The 24350-nt window shown below is 41.3% G+C and overlaps 1 protein-coding gene across 1 annotated transcript in view; it reads left to right on the top strand.

Annotated features, from left to right (window-relative positions):
• Positions 1 to 811: 811 nt before the first annotated feature.
• The window catches only part of SCIN (scinderin), a 48222-nt gene continuing 24683 nt past the window's right edge, over positions 812 to 24350 (top strand). The window contains exons 1-4 of the mRNA XM_039711315.1: positions 812 to 1053; positions 4944 to 5098; positions 6584 to 6745; positions 18815 to 18964. Coding sequence (XP_039567249.1) covers positions 855 to 1053; positions 4944 to 5098; positions 6584 to 6745; positions 18815 to 18964 — 666 coding nt within the window. The 5' untranslated portion in view covers positions 812 to 854. The remainder of the gene's footprint in view (positions 1054 to 4943; positions 5099 to 6583; positions 6746 to 18814; positions 18965 to 24350) is intronic.

The raw sequence follows: 24350 nt of genomic DNA, 5'->3' as shown, positions 1-24350 counted from the left end.
CTGCGAAACTCATCCGGGTGGATAAGATGATGAAGCTAAACAAAATCCTTTCTGAAAAGTATATTTTGATGTACTGACAGCTTGCACTGCATCTGCTTGTATTGTACCCAGATGGAAAACAGTGATTTGCTATAATTTTCATATTGCAATGAAAAATGCAATTGCCATGTTGATGTATCAGCGATTTATAAAGGAGACAGACAAGTAGGAAGTGGGTTTAAAACCTTTTGGGCTGCTGCACAGTTTTGGAAAAACAGCAAAACTCTTCAAATTTTCTGAGAAAGGGAAATTTATATAAATTCTGGGCTTCATCTGGAATCCGCCCCCCCCACGCCCCGCCGGCCCCCGAAAGATTTCTATCAGTATTGAACAAAAGAAATGAGATTACTGGATGAATGAGAGCCATGCTCTGCCATTCCAGCCGGGGATGAAAAAGCGCTCTGCCGCAAGTGCAAGCTATAGAAACTCTGTATTCTGGTATGAGCAGTTCATACAAGGCAGATGCGATAATTACAGAAGCAAACAGCACAATGCTACAACATCCGCAGACACTGGATTAGCCCACTTGTACTTTTCTTTCTTGTCTTTTTTGGGGTTTTCTTCTATTATTTTAGAATAGAGAAACGTTTGCAGTGAGGATGGCTGATTTTCTTTCTACGGCGCTGGGCAACAGACGCCAAAGGGATTCCGGGTGAGTTTGTTTTACAGGCGTGTTAAAAATTAGTAACTTCAGGACAGCTGGGCCGGCCGCGGGCGGTGCTGGAAGGGGTGGGACAGGCGCGCCCGCCCGGGCCGCCCCGCCCGGCGCTATAAAACGGGCGGTGCGGAGCCTCCGCCGCTTCTCCGCTCCCGCCATGGCTCCCGAGCGGTTCCCGCCCGCCTTCGCCGAGGCCGGGCAGCAGAGCGGGCTGCAGGTGTGGCGCGTCGAGCGGCTGGAGCTGGTGCCGGTGCCCCCGAGCCGCCACGGCGACTTCTTCGTTGGGGACGCGTACCTGGTGCTGCGCACGGAGCGCCGCGGGGACAACGTCGCCTACCGCCTGCACTACTGGCTCGGTAGGAGCGAGGGCAGCCCGCAGGGCACAGCCGGCTGCTGAAGGGCCCCCCGGGCTCCAGGGCATCCCGCCGGGGCAGGGCTTTCCCCGCCCTTCTCAGTGAGGCTGCGGGTGCGAGGCTTCCAAGAGGGGTGCTGGAGGTGGAGGCAGAAGTGGGGCTGCCACCGAGGATCGCGGTGGTGCCAAGCGTCAGCTCCTCCGATGCTGAGGGGCTTAGTGGGGTGTGGCAGAAAGGTGCAAGCTTGCTTACTTTGTGGTGGTAGTTTGGGAAAGTACTGAAGTGTTAAAGGCAAATCTTGGCTGCATCTGACAGAGGTTCTGGAGTGAAATCCTGCTTTCACTCACATGAGTAGTTTGCTTGCCTTTATTTCTCCGTGGATTAAAGTGTCTTCTTGGCCATCTCCCGGTGGTGTTGTTGCCCTGGTTAGTGTCTGGGTGTGCCTTTTCCAGCTAGATTAATTTTGCTTTGGTACAGAGATCACATGCAAAGACACCAGGTTTTCGTTAAAACCTCGTTAATATCAGTCTGACAGCCTACTGGGATTGGAACTGGACTGATGTCTTCCACCTTGACTAGACCGCTTTGGTCGAAGTTGTGTTTTACAGTGACTCATCTCCTGGAGGTTTCATGTGACTTCCCCATCTGGTGACAGATCCTGCCACAGTGATTGCTGTTTAGCTGTCTGAAACTTACCACTTTTTTCTTGTTTCACCAGCAAGTTTGTGTTTGTAGGCAGTCATCTCAATGAATGCACATAAAAATGGGTGTATTAATGTTAACGTGCTTGAGTTGCTGTAGTTCTCATTGTACTTTTGCATGCATTGAAAAATAATTGCAGATAAAGCTTGGATTGTTTCTGCATAAATGTTTGAGTGTTGAATTTTGCATGTCTTCGGAGTTTTCCAGCTGGCAAGCACGTTAGTGTCTGTGTCTGGTAAGAGTATAATCATAGATGGCAGTGTGAATGAATTTTTGGCAGAGACTTTTCTGTCAGCAGTGCTGCTAATTAGTAGCAGGGTTTGGCTTTGTAGACCTTTGTTAATGAAGCTGGAACTACTCATGTCTTAGTGAAGTGAAGCCCTTACATCACTCCCTGTGAAGTGAAGCTGGAACTACTCATGTCTTAGTGAAGGTCTAGTAGACACATCACAGGGAGTGATGTAAGGGCTGTTTGCAGCTCTTGGGAAGGGAAGGTGGAACAGTGACTGACATTTGCAGCAATTAAAACCTCATTGCTCATGGCTTAAGAGCTTTAGCTGTACAGGTTGATGCACGTGTTGTGCTGATGTGGTGCTGTCTAGGTAGTCTAAATGGCTTCAGGTGGTCTGGGCACCCACTGTTGTTGTGCAGCTAGTGAGGTGGCAGCAGGGAGGCTCAGTGCTGGCAAATCCCTTCCTGCTTGCCAGATATTTCAGTAGCAGGGTGGAATGATTTCGAACACTGCTGCACACTTAATACAACAGGAGACTAGGACTTCAAATAAGGTGTATTGGGAGGGCCAGTCACACTCGGGGCAAAAACTGTAGAATAATGTTGGTATTTTTAACTGATTCACACTGCTGTTATGTACACCAAATTTTTCCCTTGTAAGCAAAGACTTTATAATCTGTGGGGAAGAAGATCACAATAGGATCTTTCTCAAGACTTCCCATAAGTGTTTCTGGACAGCTGCAGCAGTCACTATCACTCAGACTTCGGGATGTAAAGAAAGAATTCTTGTGATGGGGGAAACAGTACAGGTTTTGGTCTTGGGTACTTATGAGGGCCTTGTCATTTGGTGATGCACTCCTACTCCTGCTTGTCATCTGTGTTATGTTATTGTGGCAGCCACATATGGTGGCTGTGAGTGTGCACAGATTCTGACCTGCAGAAATAACCCCCCAATATCAAATTTTCCTGTTACATAGTGACAAAGGTCCTCCTAATGCCTTGCTTAGGCACGCCCAAGGGGTTAAAAGAAGGTCTAGACCATGGGAGGATGGTCTGTGTACTGTACTGACAGTCTTAGGCATGCCCAAGCGGTTAAAAGAAGGTCTAGACCATGGGAGGATGGTCTGTGACCTCAGTGTGCTGACAGTCTCCAGCTGTGACTGGCATCAGTGGGGTAAAGTGACCCCACAGTTGTTCTGCCATGCTGAAGCTTCCTATGGGAAAGCCATTTTTTTACCAAGTAACTTAGCTGTGACTGGCATCAGTGGGGTAAAGTGACCCCACAGTTGTTCTACCATGCTGAAGCTTCCTATGGGAAAGCCACTATTTTACCAAGTATCTCACATGCACTGAGATGCTGTTGAGGTTGCATAATTTCTGAGCAAGCTAACCTGGGTGTATCAACATTGTTGGCATGGCCAGGCAATCAATGTGGATCTGTTTTGCTGCAGCTGTATCCACTTTTAACATTGTTCAGACATCCTGACTCAGTTGTCTCTACTGGCACTTTAGGGATGCCTTAGTAGCTGTACTAATCCTAAGTGATCTGTCTGGACTTGAAACTATCCTTCATGGAAACAGCATGCACTGTGCCAGTATGAAAATACTTGTGCAAATGAGATTGGCTATAGCCCACTTTGTATCTTTAATAAAATCATGCATGGTGGTTTTTAACTATTTTTTAACCCTTGTCCCCAGAGATGAAGTCATAACATCTGTCCATGTGACCCAGAATCTGTTTGGTAAAAGCTTGCTCTTTTTTCTTCTTATGTTCTGGCTTATTTATTGCTGTTTGTGCCTTAGACTGTAAGGCAAATCTGGTTTTCATACAAGCTTGAGTAACTAATGCTTGGACTGATGCTCACTTGATTTTTTTTCAATGGGATTTTGCTGAGTATTTTATTGCATAACAGCTATGAAACCAAGTCTGATAGTAGTTCTTATCTCTGACTCTCTTCAAAAGCCATTTTCTTTAACCTTGACCTTGTAATCTAGTTGCAAGTAGTAATTTAGAAAGATCTAGTCTTAATGGATGTGATTACCCCTATTTAGAAAAAGAGCAAAAACCACCCCTAAAACCTCCAAAACATTACCACTGCCATTTAAGGTGGTACCCACTTCTCAGAAAGAATCTTGGAACATAGCAAGTTCTGTCATGGAGTGATTGGGACCCAAATGGGAGGCCTCACCTTTCCTTTTTCTACTATAGTTACTGAGAAACCTTGTTTTTGTAGACTTGATTCTATTTGTGCTTTTCTTGAAACAATTTAAACTGCTGAAAATGTTGATCCAAAATGTTTAGGCACCCATTAAAATCTTTGGTTTAGTATACAGCCTGTTTTCTTCATGTACAGGCACCAGCACACTAGGTCAAAAGGGTATTTTGCCACAGACTTGGGAATAGGCTACTTTGTGTAAGCTACAAAACAAAGTGTGACCTCATGAAGCAAATATCTGAGCCCCAAAGCTGCTTTTCTTTCTCCCAGCTGTACCAGGCATAATATCTTGCTTGCGTTATAGTGTCAAGGGGACTGCTTTTGAATTATTCTGGCTTTATGGCGTGATGAGTTGTTCTTAGAATAAATATATGTTTTACCATGCAGACAGTCATTTCACATGACCTTTCTTTGAACTTCAGCTAAAAGTCCAAAAATCATTACAGCTGACACTTGCCATGCTAAACTCAGTTAAATTCTTTTGTTTGAAGATTCTAAGAGAAGAACTTCACTATTTTTAACTTCTTTTTTTCCTTATGAATGCAGTTCTGCAAGTAGTCAAGAAATGGTCTGGAAGGTGATGTTATCTGGTGGTGAACCACATTGTGATTCAGTGCTTTGTTTCCACATAAACATGAGTTATACAACCTGCTGAAGGCAGTGTCCCATTGTTACAGAAATAATTTATCCAACAGAATTCAAAATTATATTAATGTTTTTTTGACATATTTCCCCTTATTTCAGGGAAAGAATGCACCCAGGATGAAAGCACAGCTGCAGCTATCTTTGCTGTTCAAATGGATGACTACCTAGGAGGAAAGCCTGTGCAGAGTAGAGAAATTCAAGGATATGAGTCTACTGAGTTTGTGGGTTACTTCAAAGGAGGAATTAAATACAAGGTAAAGAATCCAAATATCAAAATACATTCTGAAATTGTATGTAACATTTTTCCCTACCTAAAGATGTTTTGCTTTGTAAATTGAGGTTTTTAAAAATAGTTTATTAATGCTTTGTGGGTTTAGATCTGAACCACCCATGTTAAACTATAGGAGTCCAGTGTTTGTACAGAAAGCAGCAGCTTGTTTGCCAGTACCTCTTCTGATATGTGAAAACCTTTCCCAATTTTTTTCCCCCAAAATAAAGTGTCCTGAAATTTCATACATGTGTGTCCAAGAGAGCTCACAGTAGGGACTCTGTGTCTGGGAGATGTTAAATCTCACAGAAAAAATTTCTGACCAAGTATTTTTGTTCAAATGCAGTTTGCTCAAGTGGTTAGAAACACTAATAGAATGGAAAATACCAGAACTTCATAGAACTTCATTTGAATCTAAAAATGATGCTTTTGCAGTCTTACTGCTTTTTTTTTCTGAAGTAGATAAAACAATCTCCCAAATTTTTTTGAAAAATTTTAGCTTTTGGAAAGGTATAGTGTCAGTGTCCTTGTGTCACTTCCAGAAGCTGAATGTAGCTGAAAAATAACTTTTTTTTTCCCCATCAACATCTGTGGTTTTTTTAAGACTAAAGTAATATATCTCCTGAGAATATCTCCATGGTAGAAGCTCAGGAGCCATGGCTCATTCATCCTTTTCCCCCCATTATGAAGGTTTGTAGCTTCTCTCTCTCTCTACATAATCAAGCTTTTAACTCTGCGTAAGTAAGTTTGGCCATGATGCACTGTAACTTTCACATTTTAATTTTTTTTTTTGTAATTTCAAGAGCCACTCTCTGTTCCAGCATAAGGTCTGAGTCTCCCAGAGGAGTGGAGAATGCTGCCTCACAGAGGCAGACATCCAAGCCAGTTTACAGGATTATGCTTATTTTTACATTCACAGATTGTAAATCAACAGTTTGCTCTCACTTCCCCTAGTTTGCTACTCCTTGCCAGGTTGACTCCTAAGTTGCAAATACTCCTTTCATAAAATTGCAGAGCTGCTGTGGAATTATCTCTCCATCTACATGTAACCAGGGACTAAACCCACCTGGACCTCTGAGATTCAAGTCTGAAAAACTTCAAAAGGAGCTGCATATTTCTCTGCTTTTCCTCAGTCCTTGACTGTTGTCCTAACAATGGGGTTCAGTATTATCTCATCGTCTGAAGAAGGTTGGAGAGTGCTGTAAATACTGTGCCTTCACTTTTGCTGTTTATCTGAAAACCCTTTGAAGGATGGTGCCCTCTGCTCCCTTGGCTAAAGGTTCACACCTGAGAGTTCATCAGCAGTGATGTCTGTCTGGTCTGTGGTCAGCACTCTTAAAAAGTACTTTGGCTTGCTTCTCACTACATAAAATAATTTTTTCCACAGCTCCTCAGCTGTAGAAAAAAAAAAAAGTAACTTTGCAGAAATTAAGCTGAAATAAAGCTGACTGCTTTGTTTTGTTTTATTCAGGCAGGTGGTGTTGCCTCTGGATTTAATCATGTTGTTACTAATGATCTGAGTGCCCAGAGGCTGCTGCATATCAAGGGCAGGAGAGTTGTAAGAGCCACAGAAGTCCCCCTGGCTTGGACCAGCTTCAACAAAGGAGATTGTTTCATTATTGACCTCGGAAATGTAAGTATTTTCTAGAGCAAAACACTGAAAAGCAAGAGCTGCATCCCTTCCAAGGTTTGAGTCATCCCCTAAAATGCCAAACTGATTTTGTCACTCGTATGAACCAACAGAAAGAATCTGCTTTAGCAAATTGGTTTTAGTGTCACACCACTTGAAAGGTTTCAACCTGCCCTAAATGTTTCCTGAAGTGTGCACAGATTCTGTCAAAAACCAGTTCTCTTTCCCAGAGAGGAAAGGCATTGGGGTTTTTCACTACTGGTGTTCGAACAGCTTAAACAGTTCATTCTAAGTCCAGTCTGACTTTGGTACTCTCTACCAGATGAATGGCATCAGTCCTAGTTCAGAGCAGAACACAGATTCAACCATTCTCTTCACAGCATTTCTTCATAGTCATCAAAGTTTGATAATTACAGTAGACCCTAAAGAAATAGCTGCAAAAGTGATTATAAAACTACTTGAATATTTCAAGAGATCACTTGAGAAACAATCCTGTGCTCAAGGCTTTCTGCTGAAAACAAGTACAGACATCACAGAAGAATATCAACACATAAGAGAAGATAATTCTGCTTGTTTCAAATGGCTTAAAGTGTAATGCTGTCACCTCAGAATACATGCTAAGGCTTTCTGAAACTAAGAGTAGCAGCTGGGATGTAGTCCACACTAATTAGATTCTAGTTACCAGTTTGAAATTATGCTCACATGTATAAAATGGAAAGCATGTGAAAGGAAATAGTTTATCTGCATTTAATTTTAACTGTAGTATTTCACAGGAAAGTGGTCAGCTGCTTCAAGATCTCAAAGTTCCCCTGACCTATTGAAAAATGGGTTCTTCTGAATTAATGGTATGCATTTTCTCTGAAATAAGAAAATTCATGGTTTCTTTTTCTCTGAAAGTATCCCCTAATGTGACAGTTGAAGATAATCAATATAGCTACTTGATACCAATCTATCTTTGATTTTTATTATGCTTCTTCTTTTTCTCTGAAAGTATCCCCTAATGTGACAGCTGAAGATAACAGCCTTCAGATGGAACACCAAATAGTGGTTTTGGAATATTATCATATTCCTCTTATGTCCATGTGGTTTAGTCATGTGGAACAGCCTTGTGATCACTATCCAAAGCAATCTCTCACTTTGTAAAGAACACGCAAGTCATCTATTCCCTCCCAGAGTGAGCCCATGGGAGATGGAAGATTTGGAACTAAGCATTGCTAGATAATGCTGCTTTTGCAGTAAGGCTGTAATGGGGCTTGACTTTTTCTGGAGTTAACCTCCTATGGACATGCTGTGGAACTGGGTGTACTCCATGAATTCAACTTGTTCTGACCCTTATTGTGCTGCAGTTACCCAGATGACCTTGAGTAATTACTCAGGCCACACTGCAGGCATGTCAATGGCACTGATGAAATGCACTATGGATGTGTTGCAGTGTTACATGTATGGCTTGGGGCACATCCCTTTTGGTGAGAGGAGAGTGTTCTCACTGAGCAATTTAAATGTAATATGGCTTGAGTCTTTACCTGATACTGAATGTACATTGGGAGCCTTTTTTATATGTAACATCACTGGTTTCTGGTTCACTGTTTGACAAGAAAGAGGTCAAGCAGCAATGCAACACTGTGCCTTTGCAGGAGGATTAGATGTGAGCAATACCTAGATCCCTTTTTTTTTGCCATTCTCTGAGAAATGTCAGTCAAGTTACATGTCTTAATACAGTTCTTGTCATGTCAGTTGTGAAAGAGGGATTTTTCTGGGTGTACTAACAAATTTAGGAAGACTGTTTTAGCATCTAGATATTCATAGTCACAGGATATTGCATAAACCAGACCATGCTTGTGGGAAATGAAAATGGGTGACATAGTTCAGGATGATGATGTACAAGTCTAGTGAAGTACCTCTAAATAAAGGAGTGTGATAGCAAATACAATGACACAGGAGAAACCTTGCTCAAGTTTTATGAGAACTATATTTCAAGCTGAAATAATTGTACTTCAGATTGAAGTTTTCCATGACTAAAGGCCCATTGAAAATGCGGGAGGCTTTGTGAGTCTTTACAGGAGCTCTTAATTGAATTTAATGTTCCTTTGAAAAAATGAAAGTATTTTCAATGAAGTAGATTTCTTTACTTAACAATTGAAATAAAATTAATCTTAAATAGGGTTGCTTTTGAGTCTTGGTATTTATTGCAGACCACTGCAGATTCATTGTCTAAGAATAATGGGCATTAATTGCATAAAATAATGAGCTTATGGTCAGTGCTTTTAATGTCAGGTTATTGTAGTGTGTCAAATAAGATGAATTTCCTAGATTTACGTTCCCCAGTCTCTTAGCTAACCAGAAGGATGGTCTCTATGGCACTGAAAAATTGCTTGTGGTGTCCATTTCCTGTTATATTTTATCAAGTTGCTTATCTAATATAATAAAAAAATCATTTCAGTTTTCCTGTTACTCTCAATTACTGCAGTATTTTAAACTCATGGTTTGAACAGATAAGGGAAAATTATGAAAGCTAATAATGAATAGGAATAAAATCATTACCACTGGGATTTCCTTTACAGGAAGAAGCAAAAACTGTGTGTGGGCATTTCAAGCTAGGTTCACGTATTTACAGTTCAAGTTCTGATGTTTATTGCATACCTAGGTCATAGAACAGTTTTGGTTGGAAGGGACCTTTAAAGGTCATCTAGATCAACTTCCCCTGCAATGAGCAGGGACATCTTCAACAAGCTGAGGTTGCTCTGAGCCCTCTTCAGCCTGACCTTGAATGAAGGTTATTCCATCTTTGCAACACATCTTGATCCAGCCTTCCAAGTTACTGGAGTCAAACCTTGGCCAGTTGCTCTGAGCCCTCTTCAGCCTGACCTTGAATGAAGGTTATTCCATCTTGATCCAGCCTTCTAAGTTACTGGAGTCAAACCTTGGCCGGAAATAAGATCAAAAAATAGTGTTGTAACTGCCTGCCTCCTGCCAGTCTCCCTCTTTGTTAGAAGTGGTTGGGACTCATGGGGTCCTGTTCCATGTGCACGGCCCACACACCGCCTTGGTTCCTCTGTTAGTGTTGTAACTGCCTGCCTCCTGCCAGTCTCCCTCTTTGTTAAAAGTGGTTGGGATTCATGGGGTCCTGTTCCATGTGCACAGCCCACACAGCGCCTTGGCTCATCTGTTACTAGACCACCTTTACAGCACTTCAAATACCCTGCCAATGTGTCATCTTGCCTCCCTTGAACTCTCTTGGCTGAGAGAGAGTTCAAGAGAAAATAGCTGTAGAAGGCAGAGAAAACACTGTCTGTGGTATGAGAGGAATGGTTATCTGTGGGAAATGTTCATCTTGCCTCCCTTGAACTCTCTTGGCTGGAAGAGAAAATAGCTGCAGAAGGCAGAGAAAGCACTGTCTGTGCTATGAGAGGAATGGTTATCTGTGGGAAATGTGTGAAGATCTTTCAGTCAAGCAGTCTTTAACACCATGAGCTGTGACTGTACTGATCTTCCTTAGACGGAGTGATCCAGGTGAGTGCTGGGATCCCAGACCCTGGTTTAAATGGGGGTGTCTTTTCTACATGGGATTTCCATGACACCTCTTTGGTGAACCTGGGAATCTCTCTGTAAAGGAGCCTTTGGGCAGGCAAGACAAGTGCAGGGCATTTGCTGAGAGGGCCTGGAGTGGAGCACACCTTCCTGTGTCAGGTGCTGCTTAGTGCAACTTGTCCAGGCATAGCTCTGCTCAAGGCCTCCCAGGAGCTGCTATTTTCTGCCACACAATCACAGAATATGCTAAGTTGGAAAGGACCTGCAAGGATCATGAACTCAAACTCTTAGTCCCACACAGGACAGCCCCAGGAGTCAAACTATATGCCTGAGAGCATTGTCCAAATTCCTCTTGAACTCTCTCAGGCTTGGTGCTGCTGCATCCATGTTCCCTGAGGAGCCCATTCCAATGCCCAACCACCATCTGGATGAAGAACCTTTTTCAAATATCCAACCTAAACTCCTCTGATACAACTCCCTCAGGTCCTGTCACTGGACCCCAGAGAGAAGAGATCAGTGTCTGCCCTGCCTCTTCCCCTCAGGAGGCAATTGTAGACTGCAGTCAGGTCTTCCCTCCATCTCCTCTTCTCCAGGCTGAACTGACCAAGTGACCTCAGCTGATCCTCACACAGCTTCTCCTCAAGGCCCTTCCAATCCTGTCCTCAGCTATTGCTGGTGTCCCACCTGAGAGGTACCAGGATGGGTTTGACAGTTCTTGGTGGCCTCAGGCTGCCTGGGCTGGCTCTGCACTGCCCTTCACCTGCGGCTGCCGCTCTCCCTGTTTCACCCCATCCTCCAGCCACCTCCCCTCACACACAGTCCTTTTTCTTCCTTCATCACCAAGACAATTCTCAAAACAGCAAGGAGCAGGCAGACATGGAAAATGATCACAGAAGGCAAGGGGAAAGGTAAATCATTGTGCCATTTAGTTAACAACACACATAGAGTTTCTGAGGCTATTTTTTAGTATTTCTTTAAATGCATATGTAAACATACTGTATATATGTATATTTTTGATAAGATGTGCTAAAGGCTTTCATATCTTTTGTCAATTTTCCTGGTTTAAAGTGGGAAGGAAGCTTGTTAGTATTGTGAAATTAACATTGCGTGTATTGATGTATGCTGGTTATTTATGAAACTGGAGTGTTGAGATGTGTCAGTAACTGGGGTGGTTATCAAAACATGGAGCAGAAATAATGGGAGCAACAATAAAACAAAGCAACATTAATTGATCAGCTGATTTTTATTGAATGGTTCCCAACACAGTTTGGGAAGCTGTGCTGTATGAAAGCTGTCTGAAGTTGTATCCTTAGCGACCAGCAAAATATTATATTTGAAATATAAGAGCCCACAGTATTCTTAGAAACAACTTGTGCTATCTAGCAATCTATGTATGTATTTCTCAAGGGCTTCATGAATCCAAATGAAAATTATGAAGTTAGAACTCATGAGACTGAACAGAGTTGTTGTCATCATGTGTCTGGTCAGTATGTTCCTAATAGAACGCATGATAAGCATGTCAGAAGGAGACTTGCAACAAAGACACTAGAAGAAATACAGCAGGCAAAAAGGCTGGCTTTTTATGACAGCTACTTTTCATAACAACTGATAACTAGGTGTAGATTAAATTATGCTAACAAAAAAGAAAAGTAACTTCTGCTTTTTAAAGAGCAAGATAACAGATACTTGCTTTATGGTTATAACCACGAGGTATGATTCAGCATCACACTGCAACCTTAAGCACAGTTGTCTTGGTGGTTTCTGTAATCTTCTTCCCTCACTACTTCTTTTAGGTGACTTTGCTTCTCTTCCATTAGATAAAGCAATTCACAACAGGCATATTAATTGCTTTAATAAGCAAAGTCACTGTTAAGGTATAAACAGGGCTGGGAGAACAGGTTCTTGTGTTTTGCCATTCATCACTGTACATTTTTAGTTGCTTTCCCTGGCTCTAACAACTGACTCATGCAGGTTTTCCATGCACATGTTTCCTCCCACAACTAACCTCTTCTCCGGTTTCCCCCAGCTGAGAGTTAAACTATTGCTCATGCTGCAGCAGGGAGCTGCCAAACAAGTAGCTGAGCTTGAAGTACTAAAGTGATTAGGTTATTTATTAACTTATTAATAGCATTAAAATATTGTTCTGTCTATAAAATGTGTATCTTGGTTAGTAAGCATCTTAATTTTTCTGTAATTTTGTGAACCAGTTAGCCAGCAGTGTAAATACCAGCATTCTAGAAATTGGTATAGTCTCAAAGTCATCAGATGGAGGAGAAAAAAAAAAGTCCTTTTGCCCCCTGCTTCAGTTAAAGTATTCAGAGTATGGATTTTTATTCATACTCTATGGACTGGAAAGTTTCCCCTCACCTCCACTTGTACACAGAAAAATCACTGCACCAGAGATCATTGTTTAAGCTTCAGGTGGATTGGACACACAGGTATCTACAAGGATTCAGTTAAGTTAGTTTTCTTCCTGATGTTGTAGGAAATCCAAATGTTTTGCTGCTTGAGCTGCTGTTGTTTAGAATTAAGATTATCCTGGTATTGACCCCCTAATCCACTGTCGTATAGCAAAAACTGTTCCTAGTGCATACTAGTAAAACAGGTGTGAGAGGAAAACTGAATGTACCAAGTGCATGACTCTGCTATATCTGACTTATTTTTAGTCTGAAAATTTGTTCCATTTGAGTCAAATGGGAGACACCAAAGACTGGTTATAAAGACACTATTGTAATTTTAATTTTTTTTTTAGCTCATGATGGCCTCAGAGTTGTTCTGGCTGAATGAATTTGGAGGTTGTTTTGAATTATCAAAACTCCACAACTTTCAATGGTTCACTGTATTGCAGTTTCAACAAATTTAGATTTTATGGATATGTGAAATGAGAGGGGTTTTTTTTCCTTGCCTGTGTCAAGAATTCAACAGTCAAGAAAGGAAAAAAAGTAAATAATTTAAGGAGAAAAATGCATTCAGCAGCCTATATTAATCTGGTTTAATTCAAACATTCCTCTTAATACATACATATTTTTAGTTCCTTAAAAAAACCTGGGTGTCAGTAAATTGACAAAAAGCACTGCATTACAGTTGGTTTTGTTCAGTTATTTTCCCCACCACGTGGCTTTTGTTTACTTGATTTAGCACTTTTCGGTACTTAAAAAAAGAAAACAGAAACCTAAAAAAGCTCCATGCTCTTGCTTCTTGCTTTAGGGATGTCTGTTTTATTTCCAAAACCTTTGTGTTTGAAATACAAATACCAATGTAATATGCTAATGTTTTACAAATATTTAGAATTAAAGGCATTAGAAGTATTTCTGTTGTTTGCAGTTCATACTTTTTTCCCCAATTTATTTCTACTTTGTATTGGCATTTCTTCTTTGAACATATTAAGTTTAATTACAGAACTGGACTTTTAACAAGCTAAAAGGATCTCATGCCTTATCAGAGCAGCTGTTCACTAATGACTGTGGAGAGTCTCAGCTGAGTGCCTGCCCATTATTTTGATAGTAGCATGATAAGATGTGTGTAAAGCTTTGCCAATATTCATGTGTGTTCTATCTGCCTCTAGCATTGCTGGGGTATTTTTTTTACTTCCTTCAGGAGGTGATTACTTAGGAGTGCTGGCTCTTTTGGGGTTTCCTACAGCACAATTCTTCTCCTGCTGACCCACCTGTCCTGACAAGCCTCATCAGCCTTTCTTCTTATGTGGGCAAAGGTCGACAGGTTTAAGGTGTATCAGGGCCTCCAAACAAAGAATAGATGCATGCCAGCTTGTGATGCTTGGCTTAAGTTCTTTCCTTAATGAAAGTTTAAAGTTTATTTCAGTATTTTAAGGTTAATGAGACTTTAACATTTCACTGTTATTTTCTACCTAAATGAAGTTTCACCACTAATTATTTCTAATTAGAGTTTTGTAACCTATTTAATTTCTTTATTTTTTTAATATCTCTTCATATAAGAGAATGCAAATCAGCAATTACAGTAGAGGCCTGGAAATTAGTAGATATTTCAACAGACATACAAGTTTGAAACACTTGCATATTTAGGGCATGTTTGACTAGAGAAAAACAACTTTATGGATTTAAGCTTCTTGGCTTTTCCTGTCATTGTCTTGGCCGAGATCCACAGAAATGACCACAAAAGATCCAGAAAAGAGAGTATATTTTCATGTGCCTCCAGACTAAGGAGGCTGCCAGTTTAATACAGAGGTGGCTATGTGTTGGAGGGGAAAAAATTGGTTTTTATGTCACTTCTGAAATAAGTGATTTTTTTGTTTGTTTTTCCTTCTCTTGCTCTGCATGCCATTTGGGGCTAGAGCAGGAAACAGGAGGTGTTTCACAGTCCCCCTCCATACAGGGAAAAGTGCCAAGGTGCTCTTGCTCAGGGTTACACATGAGCCATGCATAGTCATCCTGACGCACAGCCTCTGTGTGGAAGCTAAATGTTGGGTCATTTTTAATGTGCTGTAGAAATCTCATGTGACTTGCACAAGGTTACTCTGCAGGCCAGAAGCTATTTGAAGTAAGAGCAGTGAATTCTGACTCTGTGGGTGGAAGACCAAACTGTTTCCCCAAAATGTGCAGTTGAGGGGAGAGCTCATTCTGACCACGGTGTGCATGGCACAGACCCAGCTTGCCTTCCCAGCCTCACTCAGGAGCTCTAGGGTGGTCACTGTTATTTGAGATAACATTTTTCATTATAAGGTTATATTCATTACAATGCTGCTCATGATATTATATTTATTCAATATTACTCAATATATTATATTCATTAAAATGTTAGTTTCATTACAACATTATTCATTATAATGTTTTCTCGCCCTCAGCTGTTAATTGTATAACTATAACTATATAACTATATTGATATCAATAATTAATACATGGTATCTCTCTCAGAATTCTGTTTAAGAGGTTTAAAAAAGTAAATACGACTAGTGCAAACTTCTGAAAATAAACTGGGCTTGGCACAGGAATTACTGATGAATGAAGCCCTTTTAGTTTGAGGGGAGTGAACACTTGAAGTCTTGTTTTCATTTTAATGGAAACATTTTTTGTCAACTTGCCAATTCCAAATAAAGTTAGCAAAAACAAACCTAAAAATAGTGAAGGTGTAGTACAGCTAGGAAATTCTGAAAGTAGTGAGTGAGCTAAAGCTAAGTATCTTATTTTGCCCCTAGCTGAGCACTTTATATATCTAAAAAATAAATACATGAATAACAGAATATGACCCAAAAGCTCAATGAGTTGTTGGATATGGTTAGATAACTAACTGACTGTATTTCAGATAAATCCAGATCTAAATATTAGCCTTCTCAAAAAGTAGCTTTAACTTCTAAAACTCTTCTTCTGGTTTTAAATTTTTGAAAAACTGAATCTGCCTAAAGGTTGAAATGGGTAGGTTATATCAGGAAGGCAAACTTGTAGATATTAATCTTCTTTTCTGTGAGGCCTCAAAATTAGATACATTGAAAATGAGATTATTTGAGTTCAGAAGACTAAATTAATTAAATACAAGCTCCTGAAAGCTCCTAGCACTGAATGCTTATGATATTTTAGTGATCATAGCAAATACATTACCATATAATATATTTTGGGACATTTTCATGGCCTGTGGCTGCTTATGTCCTTCTATTTGGTTATATAGTACATTAAGTTTAGCTTTCAGGCTAAGAATAATAAAGAATAAGTGTGTCTGTTCTCTAGTGTTAAAAAGAAGCAGATTCTCATTTCTCTAGCTTTGAAAATGAGTATTTTTCCCATAACCGTGTAAAATGGAGCTCATAAATCTCCAGATCAAGAATGTTTTCAGACACTGCTTGTTGATTCAGGTGGTGGTTTATGTAGTAGAAGAAAACCTGGAACATTATTTTTAAGGAAAATAATGAAACATGCAAATTTAAAAATCTGAAATCCATTACTGTAGATTTCTAAAGGTCCTTCTCCTTCCCCAAGCTCATTTGAAGCCTAGAGCCTGTGGACTGTAGGAGAGTCATTTTAGTCACTTGCTGGCTGAAGGCAGACAGGGAGAATAAACTGTGAATGTGGAGTAACTTGGGTGCAGTGGGGCCTTTAGGAGATGCTAAGAAAAGAAAATGTGAATTTATTGTCCAAGAAGTAAAGGTCTTTGTAATTTGCAGTGGCAGTTCAAGTCTCACAATATCCTTTGTGGTCAGTACAGCAAAAATACTGATTTTGTAGATGCAACTACTTGTTTGAGGTTCTATCACCAGTTACCAAAAAACCAAGAAAAGGTGAATCGGTACAACTGAAGCTGTGCTTCCAACCTTTCTGAATGAGCAATCTCCAGCAGTTGCCACACCAACACTGAGATAAGGCAATAGCTGCCTTGCCTCTTTCCCTGTTTCCTAAGGGAAATAAAGAATTCCCGTTTAGTGCTGCAGTATCTCTAGTGACTCCTGTTTTCTCACATAATTGCAAATCAGCTCGAATAGTTGGATGTAGGCCAAGATGAGAATGATGCTAAGGAGTCTGTGTAGTGGAAAGTCTCCATGAATTTGGTAGAAAAGAGCTGAAGCAGTGCCTGGCAATAACAAATATATTAAAAATCTGCTCAGATTGGAACGCTTCACATTCAGTTCTTTAGAAAGATGTTTCCCTAAGTATGAACAGACATTTTGTTTTCCTGGGGAAATGTAGAAAGTCGGATTTAAGATAAGGTTCAGACCTGACACCAGCTATGTCTCCAGATTCTGGATACTTGGTAAACTGACAGTATTTAAACCAGAACTTAGAAGCAGTTTTTTAATTTAACCCTACGGTCAAGTTGCTAAAAGCAAGCTGAAAACCTCACAGCTTTCATTGCATAACGTCTGCGAGTTGAAAGGGATAGAGTTCTGTGACTCTGTGGTGTAATCCTTAAAACTTTGAAGAGATGCTTTTGAAGGGGGGGAAGAGAGGTTGGAAGAGAGCAGTGAGATCACTGAGATCTCACTGTGGGGGGTTTCATGTCCAAACTGGTGAAAAGTAACTGTTGGAAGTTACTAGCTCTGTTTTGTATGCAGATGCCATGAATGTTGTTTTCTAAATATTTGCATCTGCTAGTACAGAGAAGCTGTGCTTCATCCCTCACTTGTCACAAACCACCCTTTCAAGTACTGTTAAAGACCAACAGTGGTCAGCAGAAATAACTTGATTTTTTTTTTTATGGAACAGATTTTCATCTTAAATCTGTTTTATACGGTTGTATATACAACATAAAACTAAGCCCAAGTAATTTATTCAGTAAGAGCTCTGATTAAAATTTGCATTGCAGATGAACACAAACCCGTTGAACCTTATTAAAACTGAAAAGGATTGTGTATCTTTATTGCTGTACTATTTGAACTATTTGACAGAATCATGTGAAGAATCAAATTACCTTCTTCCAGGAGAAGGTGGGGGAAGCAACCAGCCAAAATCAGTAATTTCCTTGGCCTGGTTCCTTCCAGCCCAGCCTCTAGCATCCCTGCAGCTTATGTTATGCCTTTCATTAGTACTTTTCATCAAGACCAAAATCTAAATTCTTTATTCTGAAATGCTTCAAGTTCTGGATGAATAATGGGGATTGCCAAAACTCGGGGTTCTTGGTCTGTGTGGCTGAATTAGGTGACCTGTCTTAGGCTGGTTCTGGTGTCTCCCGTTCCTGAGAAGTGCCCTGGGAACATGCTGCTTTCTGCAAAAGGTCAGCAGATAAAATCTGGATTGGAAGATCTAACTGTACTTCAGTAACACATACAATCTGGATCTTCCTGGAGATTTTGAAATGAATTTGTTTCTTGACACAGGTGAGTATCAGCACTGCTGAAGTACCACAGAAGAGGAGCTGACATGTATAAAAATTGTAGTAGCAAATTTAGGAGTTCCTGGTTCTTTAATTAGCTAAAGCTCTATATTGGGATAAAACTCAGTCAAACCAAAATTCTGACTATTCTGAGCTCTAGTGATCTTCTAGTTAAGTGGAAGCTAAATTATATTATATAAATATCTTGCATATTACAGCATCACAGAATGAAATAAGTTGGAAAAAACCTCTGAGATCACTGAGTTCAGCCCTTGACTGAACACCATCTTGTCAACCAGACCACAGCACTAAATGCCCCATCCTGTCTTTTCTTAAACACCTCCAGGGGTGTGACTCCACCACCTCCCTGGGCAGCCCACTCCAATGTTTACTCACCTTTTCCAACAAGAAATTTCTTCTAATTGTCAACAAGCCCACAGCACTAAATGCCCCATCCTGTCTTTTCTTAAACACTTCATGGGGTGTGACTCCACCACCTCACTCCAATGTTTACTCACCTTTTCCAAGAAGAAATTTCTTCTAATATCCAACCTAAATCTCTCCTGGTGCAGTTCAAGACTAGGGCATAGATACTGCAAATATCTATGTGATTGAGCAACTCTCTTCTAGAAAGTACTTCTGAAAGTTGTAGATTCACTGATGTTCTGGTGGTTTAGATCTAGTAGGATAATTATTAATGAAATTAATTGTATAATTTTGCTGTGTTGAATCCTATTGCTAAAGTGTGTGTCCTTTTCATTATTTCAGGAGATCTATCAGTGGTGTGGCTCATCATGCAACAAGTATGAGAGGCTGAAGGCTACACAGGTTGCTGTTGGCATTCGGGACAACGAACGAAATGGAAGGTCCAAGTTAATTACTGTGGAAGAAGGCAGTGAGCCAGACCGGCTCATAGAGGTATTGTGACGTGCAAACTTGTTGCTGACATAGCTGTAAATAAAAAGTTTTTGCACCTCAGGAGCTAAATCAGATTGGGCTGGTGCTAGGAGTGATGCTAGATAAAGGGTGTAGTAGGCCAGTTTATACCTTTTCCTTCCTTCCTTATCCAGGCAGTGTTAAGTTAATTGGGCAATACGGTCTGAGATAATTGATCATCTGAGAATACTTTTACAAGAACAAATGTTTGCTTTACCGAGTTAGCTGTACAGTGACTGAATTAACACCATGGCTCACACCAGAGCACACCATCAGCTCTGTGTGAGGAAGAGGCATCCCTCTGGGACAGCACCAAACAAGGAAAGATACAGAATTACTGTGTGTAGAAAGTAAAAGAATGTGGCAAATTGCATATTGATTTGACTGGGGGCCAAGCACACTGCTTTGCATACTTCTGCTTCTATTTCAAGATCATAGGCCCCTGGCCTCTAGTAACCTCAGTGAGCCCCTTCCTCATATGTTTAGAAAGTTTAACAATTTACTTAAAATCCCCAGATTTCAAATATCATAACTGAGCTGATCAAAGTAGAGTCAAAGAAAAATTCCCAATTTATGCATTTTTCAGATCTCGAAAAATTAACACTCATGTTGTTACAGGTGGCCCATTAATAAAAGCGTTGGCACTTGGCATTTGTGTCCTAAATTAATCTTCTTCCATTCATTCTCTAAAGAGAAGGAAGAGGGAAGCAGGGCCACCAAGCAGTCATTCAATAAAATGGAATATGTACAGCTAGGATATTGTCTTGTACTCCATATTAGGTTCAGGAAGTAAAGCTAATGGTGCATGCAGGAGTGCAGTTATTTTTTGTGCTGCTTTCATTCCGTGTGGTCATATGCAGCATAACTGGTTACTGCCTGAGAGCAAAACAGGTGCTGAGCCACCAGCCCGTGGCCGTGCTGGCTGTGGGGACCCCTTTAGGTGGACTGTCCTTATCCTTGCAAAGACCTTTTCTGCTGTGGGTGTGAGTACAGATGTGGCTGTGTTCAGAAGTAGGGGAGGTGGCACACAGTGTACTGGTGATTTTTGAAGAGGGAAAAAATCCAAGCAAACAATCCTCTGACTGTTTCTTTACTTCCTTGTACAGACTTTCCACACTGGCTCTGATGTGGCACATATTTTACATGTATAACTCTTTTGAAAAGAGCACAGGTTGACAAGTGGAGAGCAACCTCCTGCTCCTGATTTGAATCACAGCATGGGTTGCATCCTGTTGCAGCTGTGTCTGGATAGCACTGGGACCCTGCCCCTGGCCACGGCTGCTGCTGCCAAGCCCATCCTGTGGTTACCTCTGGAGGCTTTGAACAGAGCTTCTGGTACACTCATGAGTGACTTGGGAGCATTGATCAGAGCAGCTCCCTTTGCTCCTTTTGTGGTGCAGGTGCAGATAAGTTGGACTTTTGTGCTACCCCAGTGAGGACACGGGCCAGCTGCAAGCTGCCTCCCTGCCATCCCACTCCATAGGCTCAGAGGGGAAGGGATATGCTGCCCTTGCCCCTGCATCTCTTTGCCAGACTTCCATTTGTGTGCAACTGTTGTTTTGTAGCAACCTTGACACATGGGTAAGAGCAGGAAAACACCAAGATGGCATTTTGATCCTGAACTGCGTTGTTATTGTATCAGGGAATAAATTTTTTCTTCACTTGCACAGCAGTGTATGAAGAAGTTTCTGCTTTTCTTTTAGGATTCTGACTATGGAGGAAACAGAAATGGGTAGTTCAAGGCAATTAGATTAACTGCTTTTATTGCTGCCACTGTGATGAGCCCAGTTTGAGTGAGTGTGTCTGCAGTCAGGGTTTATTTTCTCTTCTGCATTGTGCTAGCCTTGTTTTACAAGTGCTGGTTCCATAACACAGTCTGCAGCTCAGCTGTGGCTGTCCCAGTCCACTCTGAAATGTGCTGCTAAGAAGTCAGGAGGGTAGTTAACCTCACAAACATGCAAAATTTATTAATCCTTACTCCTGCTCGAATTGTTTCCAGTTCCTGGTACTCTTTGTTTGTATTTCTCCTTCCTTCCACAAAATTGTCTCTTAACTTGCTGTTATACTCTCCCAGGCTAACTCCTGTTGAGCTCACATTGTGTTTGTTTCTTCCCTCTACATCAGGAAGGGTGGATTTTTGGCATCTCCAGCTTTCTTAGAAAAAGCTTGATTTATTTTCTAGGGAAAAGAATTACATACTTTAAATACTCATTTTGTCATCCCGTACGCCACTCAGATCAGAAAGAGATTTCCTAAAATTATCTCCTCTGACAAATGTCAGGAATGATTCCCCTTCCTGTGAGCTAGAAATCTGCTTCCATATCAGTGGCCAAACTTGCTTGTGGAGTGCCAGTGGAAGCTTCAGGCAGGGGCTGGCATACCCACCATGAGTACCAGCAGAAAGAGCCAATACTGATCTCATTCCTGCTCCATTAGCACAGAACTGTGACTCCCTACAGAAAAGCAGGACTTCTGTGCCTGCATCCCACCACAAAGGCAAGACACAGGCTGGCTGAACTAACCCTACCACACTTCTGTCCTGCTGCAGGATTAGCAGAGGCAGCAGTGCTGTGATGAGGAGGTGTTTCCCAGCCAGCCCACTGTCCTGCTGGGGGCTGTGGGTGAGGTGAACTTGTCTGATAAGGGCAGTTACTGCTCTCAGCTACCATTTTTAGCAGTGGGAACAGGCAACAGTGCTTGAATTTGCCCATGGGAGAGAGCTGTCTGGAGCTGCTGTAGGACTGGATGAATTGCTGTGGCAGACCAGCAAGACACACCTCGCTTGCCCTGGGAAAGGAGCATTACTAGAAGCTGGGTATGTGAGCAGCTTTGACATCAGCAAGCCCTTTTTCATCTGCCACCACAGGCCACACAGTGACCATCCTGTGCTTGCACTCTGGAAACACAGTGTGATACTCACTCTGGAAAGCTCAGACTTGCAGCAGGTGTGCAGAAGTTCTCACAAGATGCTTCAGGGATCACTAGGACTCTGACTGTGAAGACAAGGCAGAAGCTTTCTGTGCATGCACATCAAAGATATTTATGTATCTGGCTTCATCTCCGTGTTTAGAAGGTGAAGCCAGATACATAATTCTGGCTTTAGGTGCCACATTTGGTGAGGTAAATTTAGGTGAGGTGGTGACTGCCAGGTTTAGAGAAGCAGTGTTGTATAGGGCTGCTACCTTGGAAAATTAAAAGAGAAACAGACCACCTTCGACAAATTGCTGCTGTTGCTGTGATTGGTCACCAGTGTAAACTGAACATTAAAAAAATCACCAGGTGTCAACTCTGTGCTGATTTTCACATGTCAACAGCTGAATAGTTATCCATTCTGCTGAATCTCACACTTGAATGTTGGAATTGTGTTACAGAAATTTTTTTACCTTCATGGCACCAATCCAAAATCAGATCTTAGCAATGCTTGACACAGTGTGGTAGCTGCTGCCTGTGCTGTCACTGATATTTATCCTTCTCACAGCTTGCAGTGGTAAGCAGAGATCTCACAGCACTACTTTTAGTTGCCCAAAAGATCGCTGAGGACTGAGAGCAGCTAAAGTACTTAGAAGCCATGCTCAGGACAGGCAATTTTCTGCTCTAATTTTGAAGAGATGACAAAATTGGAGAAGCTGTATTTTAAAAAGTTTCCCATAATGTTGTTATTTAATATTGTGGAGTAATGGCAAACTAGAGAAACAAGTAATCAGAAATTGGTGTATTTGTGAAGGTTTCTAGTCTGCCAGCAACCTGAATGTGCTTGTAGTAATACAGGAAGCATAGAAGCATTCAGTTCTGAGTCACTCAAGGAAAAGACACCAAATCCTCCATTTGTTGTGCAGCAATCCCTTGATCTGGCATCATAATTGTAGAGATGAAGTAGAGGGGAGGAGAAAGTCTTAGTGTATTTGTTTTCCTCTATTTGTGTAATTTGAAACATTAGACACCCTAAAATATGTTTATGTTGATAGTCTCTCTACATAGACTCACCTCCCTGTAGTACATTTCAGGTATGTTGGGCAGCTGTGTCAGTCTGCAGGGTATGAGAGCCAATGAAAAAGTAGGATAGACTGAGTTCTACCTAAACTAAATGTTAAGCCTGCATCTGCCCCCTCTACTTAATATGTCATGTTCAGTTAACACTTTTCAAGATGCTTCTGTTTTCTCTGAGCCTGTCTGAGTCATAGAATTTATTGTTCCCTTACACAACTCCCTCAAAACTGCAACTCTTGATATTATATGATTGCTGTGGGTTTTACTGCTGAGACTTTTTGTTGTGGTTTTGTAAAGGTTTTTGATTTTCCTGACTGAAAACAATGAAACCGGAGAAAAACAGCTGAAGTTCAAAACCACAAAAAAATGAATCATCTTGTTAGTATGCATCTTTGGAATCACTCCTCTGCCTTCAAACATAAAGCTCTGCCACTTTTATTTACTCAGCATTTGCAGTAGTCATGTGCCTGTTATTGTCAGCTTTCTAGAGCCCTTACCAACAGGTGGGTGCAAACCTCTCATAAAATAGTTGTGTAAAGATTCAGCTGGTGTAAATACCGAGCAACAGGGAGACCTGTTCCTCCTTGCTGGCAAAGCAGCCTTTCTCCTCCCTGCTCTTTCTTTAAAGCCCCTAAGCAATGGTTGATCATGAGAATTGCTGAGTGCCATTGTATTCAGTGATGATTGTTTTTGCCTACGGTGTGAATAAATACTATGGGTGAATGGTCTGATCATATTACAGCCAGTCACACCTTCCTACCTTTGTAGCTGGAAAGGGACTGGCAGCACTGTGCAGTGCTAACTCAGCCCTCTGAACAGAATCCCAAGTGCACAGACAATAGAGAGATTGCATTGCAAATGCAAGTTACAGAGGCTCTAGACTCTAAAGACCCAAATAATGCAAACATGTTGAAAACATGAAGCTCCAGTAGTCCTTAAATTAATTGGATATATGTCTGCCCATATGGATAGAAGAGCAGGATCACTTCTTCCTTTCTTATTAAACTCAAGCCCTTAAAAATTATTTTTTACAAACCAAAGATAATTTCCAAGGACAGCATGGAGCACAGTGAGGTAGCTGGGGAAAAGTGAGGCTTGCCTTGACAGGTTAAGTGGGTGTGAGAGTGCAAGGACATGTTGCTCTGAAGGAGCTGTGCAGGTTCCTGCAGTCCCTGGCCCTGTCACCTGGATCCTTACGTAAGGCTGGAAGAGCAGCACGTGCCCCACTGGCGAGGGTACTGGTTTGGTACCTGCTTCTTTCCCAGAGCCAGCAAGAGCAGGATCTGTCATCACAGCTCTGAAAAGGCAAAAAACTGCTCTTGCTACTCTCAACATTTGTGTTCCTTCTTGTTCCCTTGCTTTTGGTGGTATTATGAGCTCA

This window comes from Passer montanus, unplaced genomic scaffold, assembly GCF_014805655.1.
Source record: "Passer montanus isolate IOZ18808 unplaced genomic scaffold, ASM1480565v1 scaffold10, whole genome shotgun sequence".
NCBI lineage: Eukaryota > Metazoa > Chordata > Aves > Passeriformes > Passeridae > Passer > Passer montanus.
This window is presented reverse-complemented; position numbering and strand designations above follow the sequence as displayed.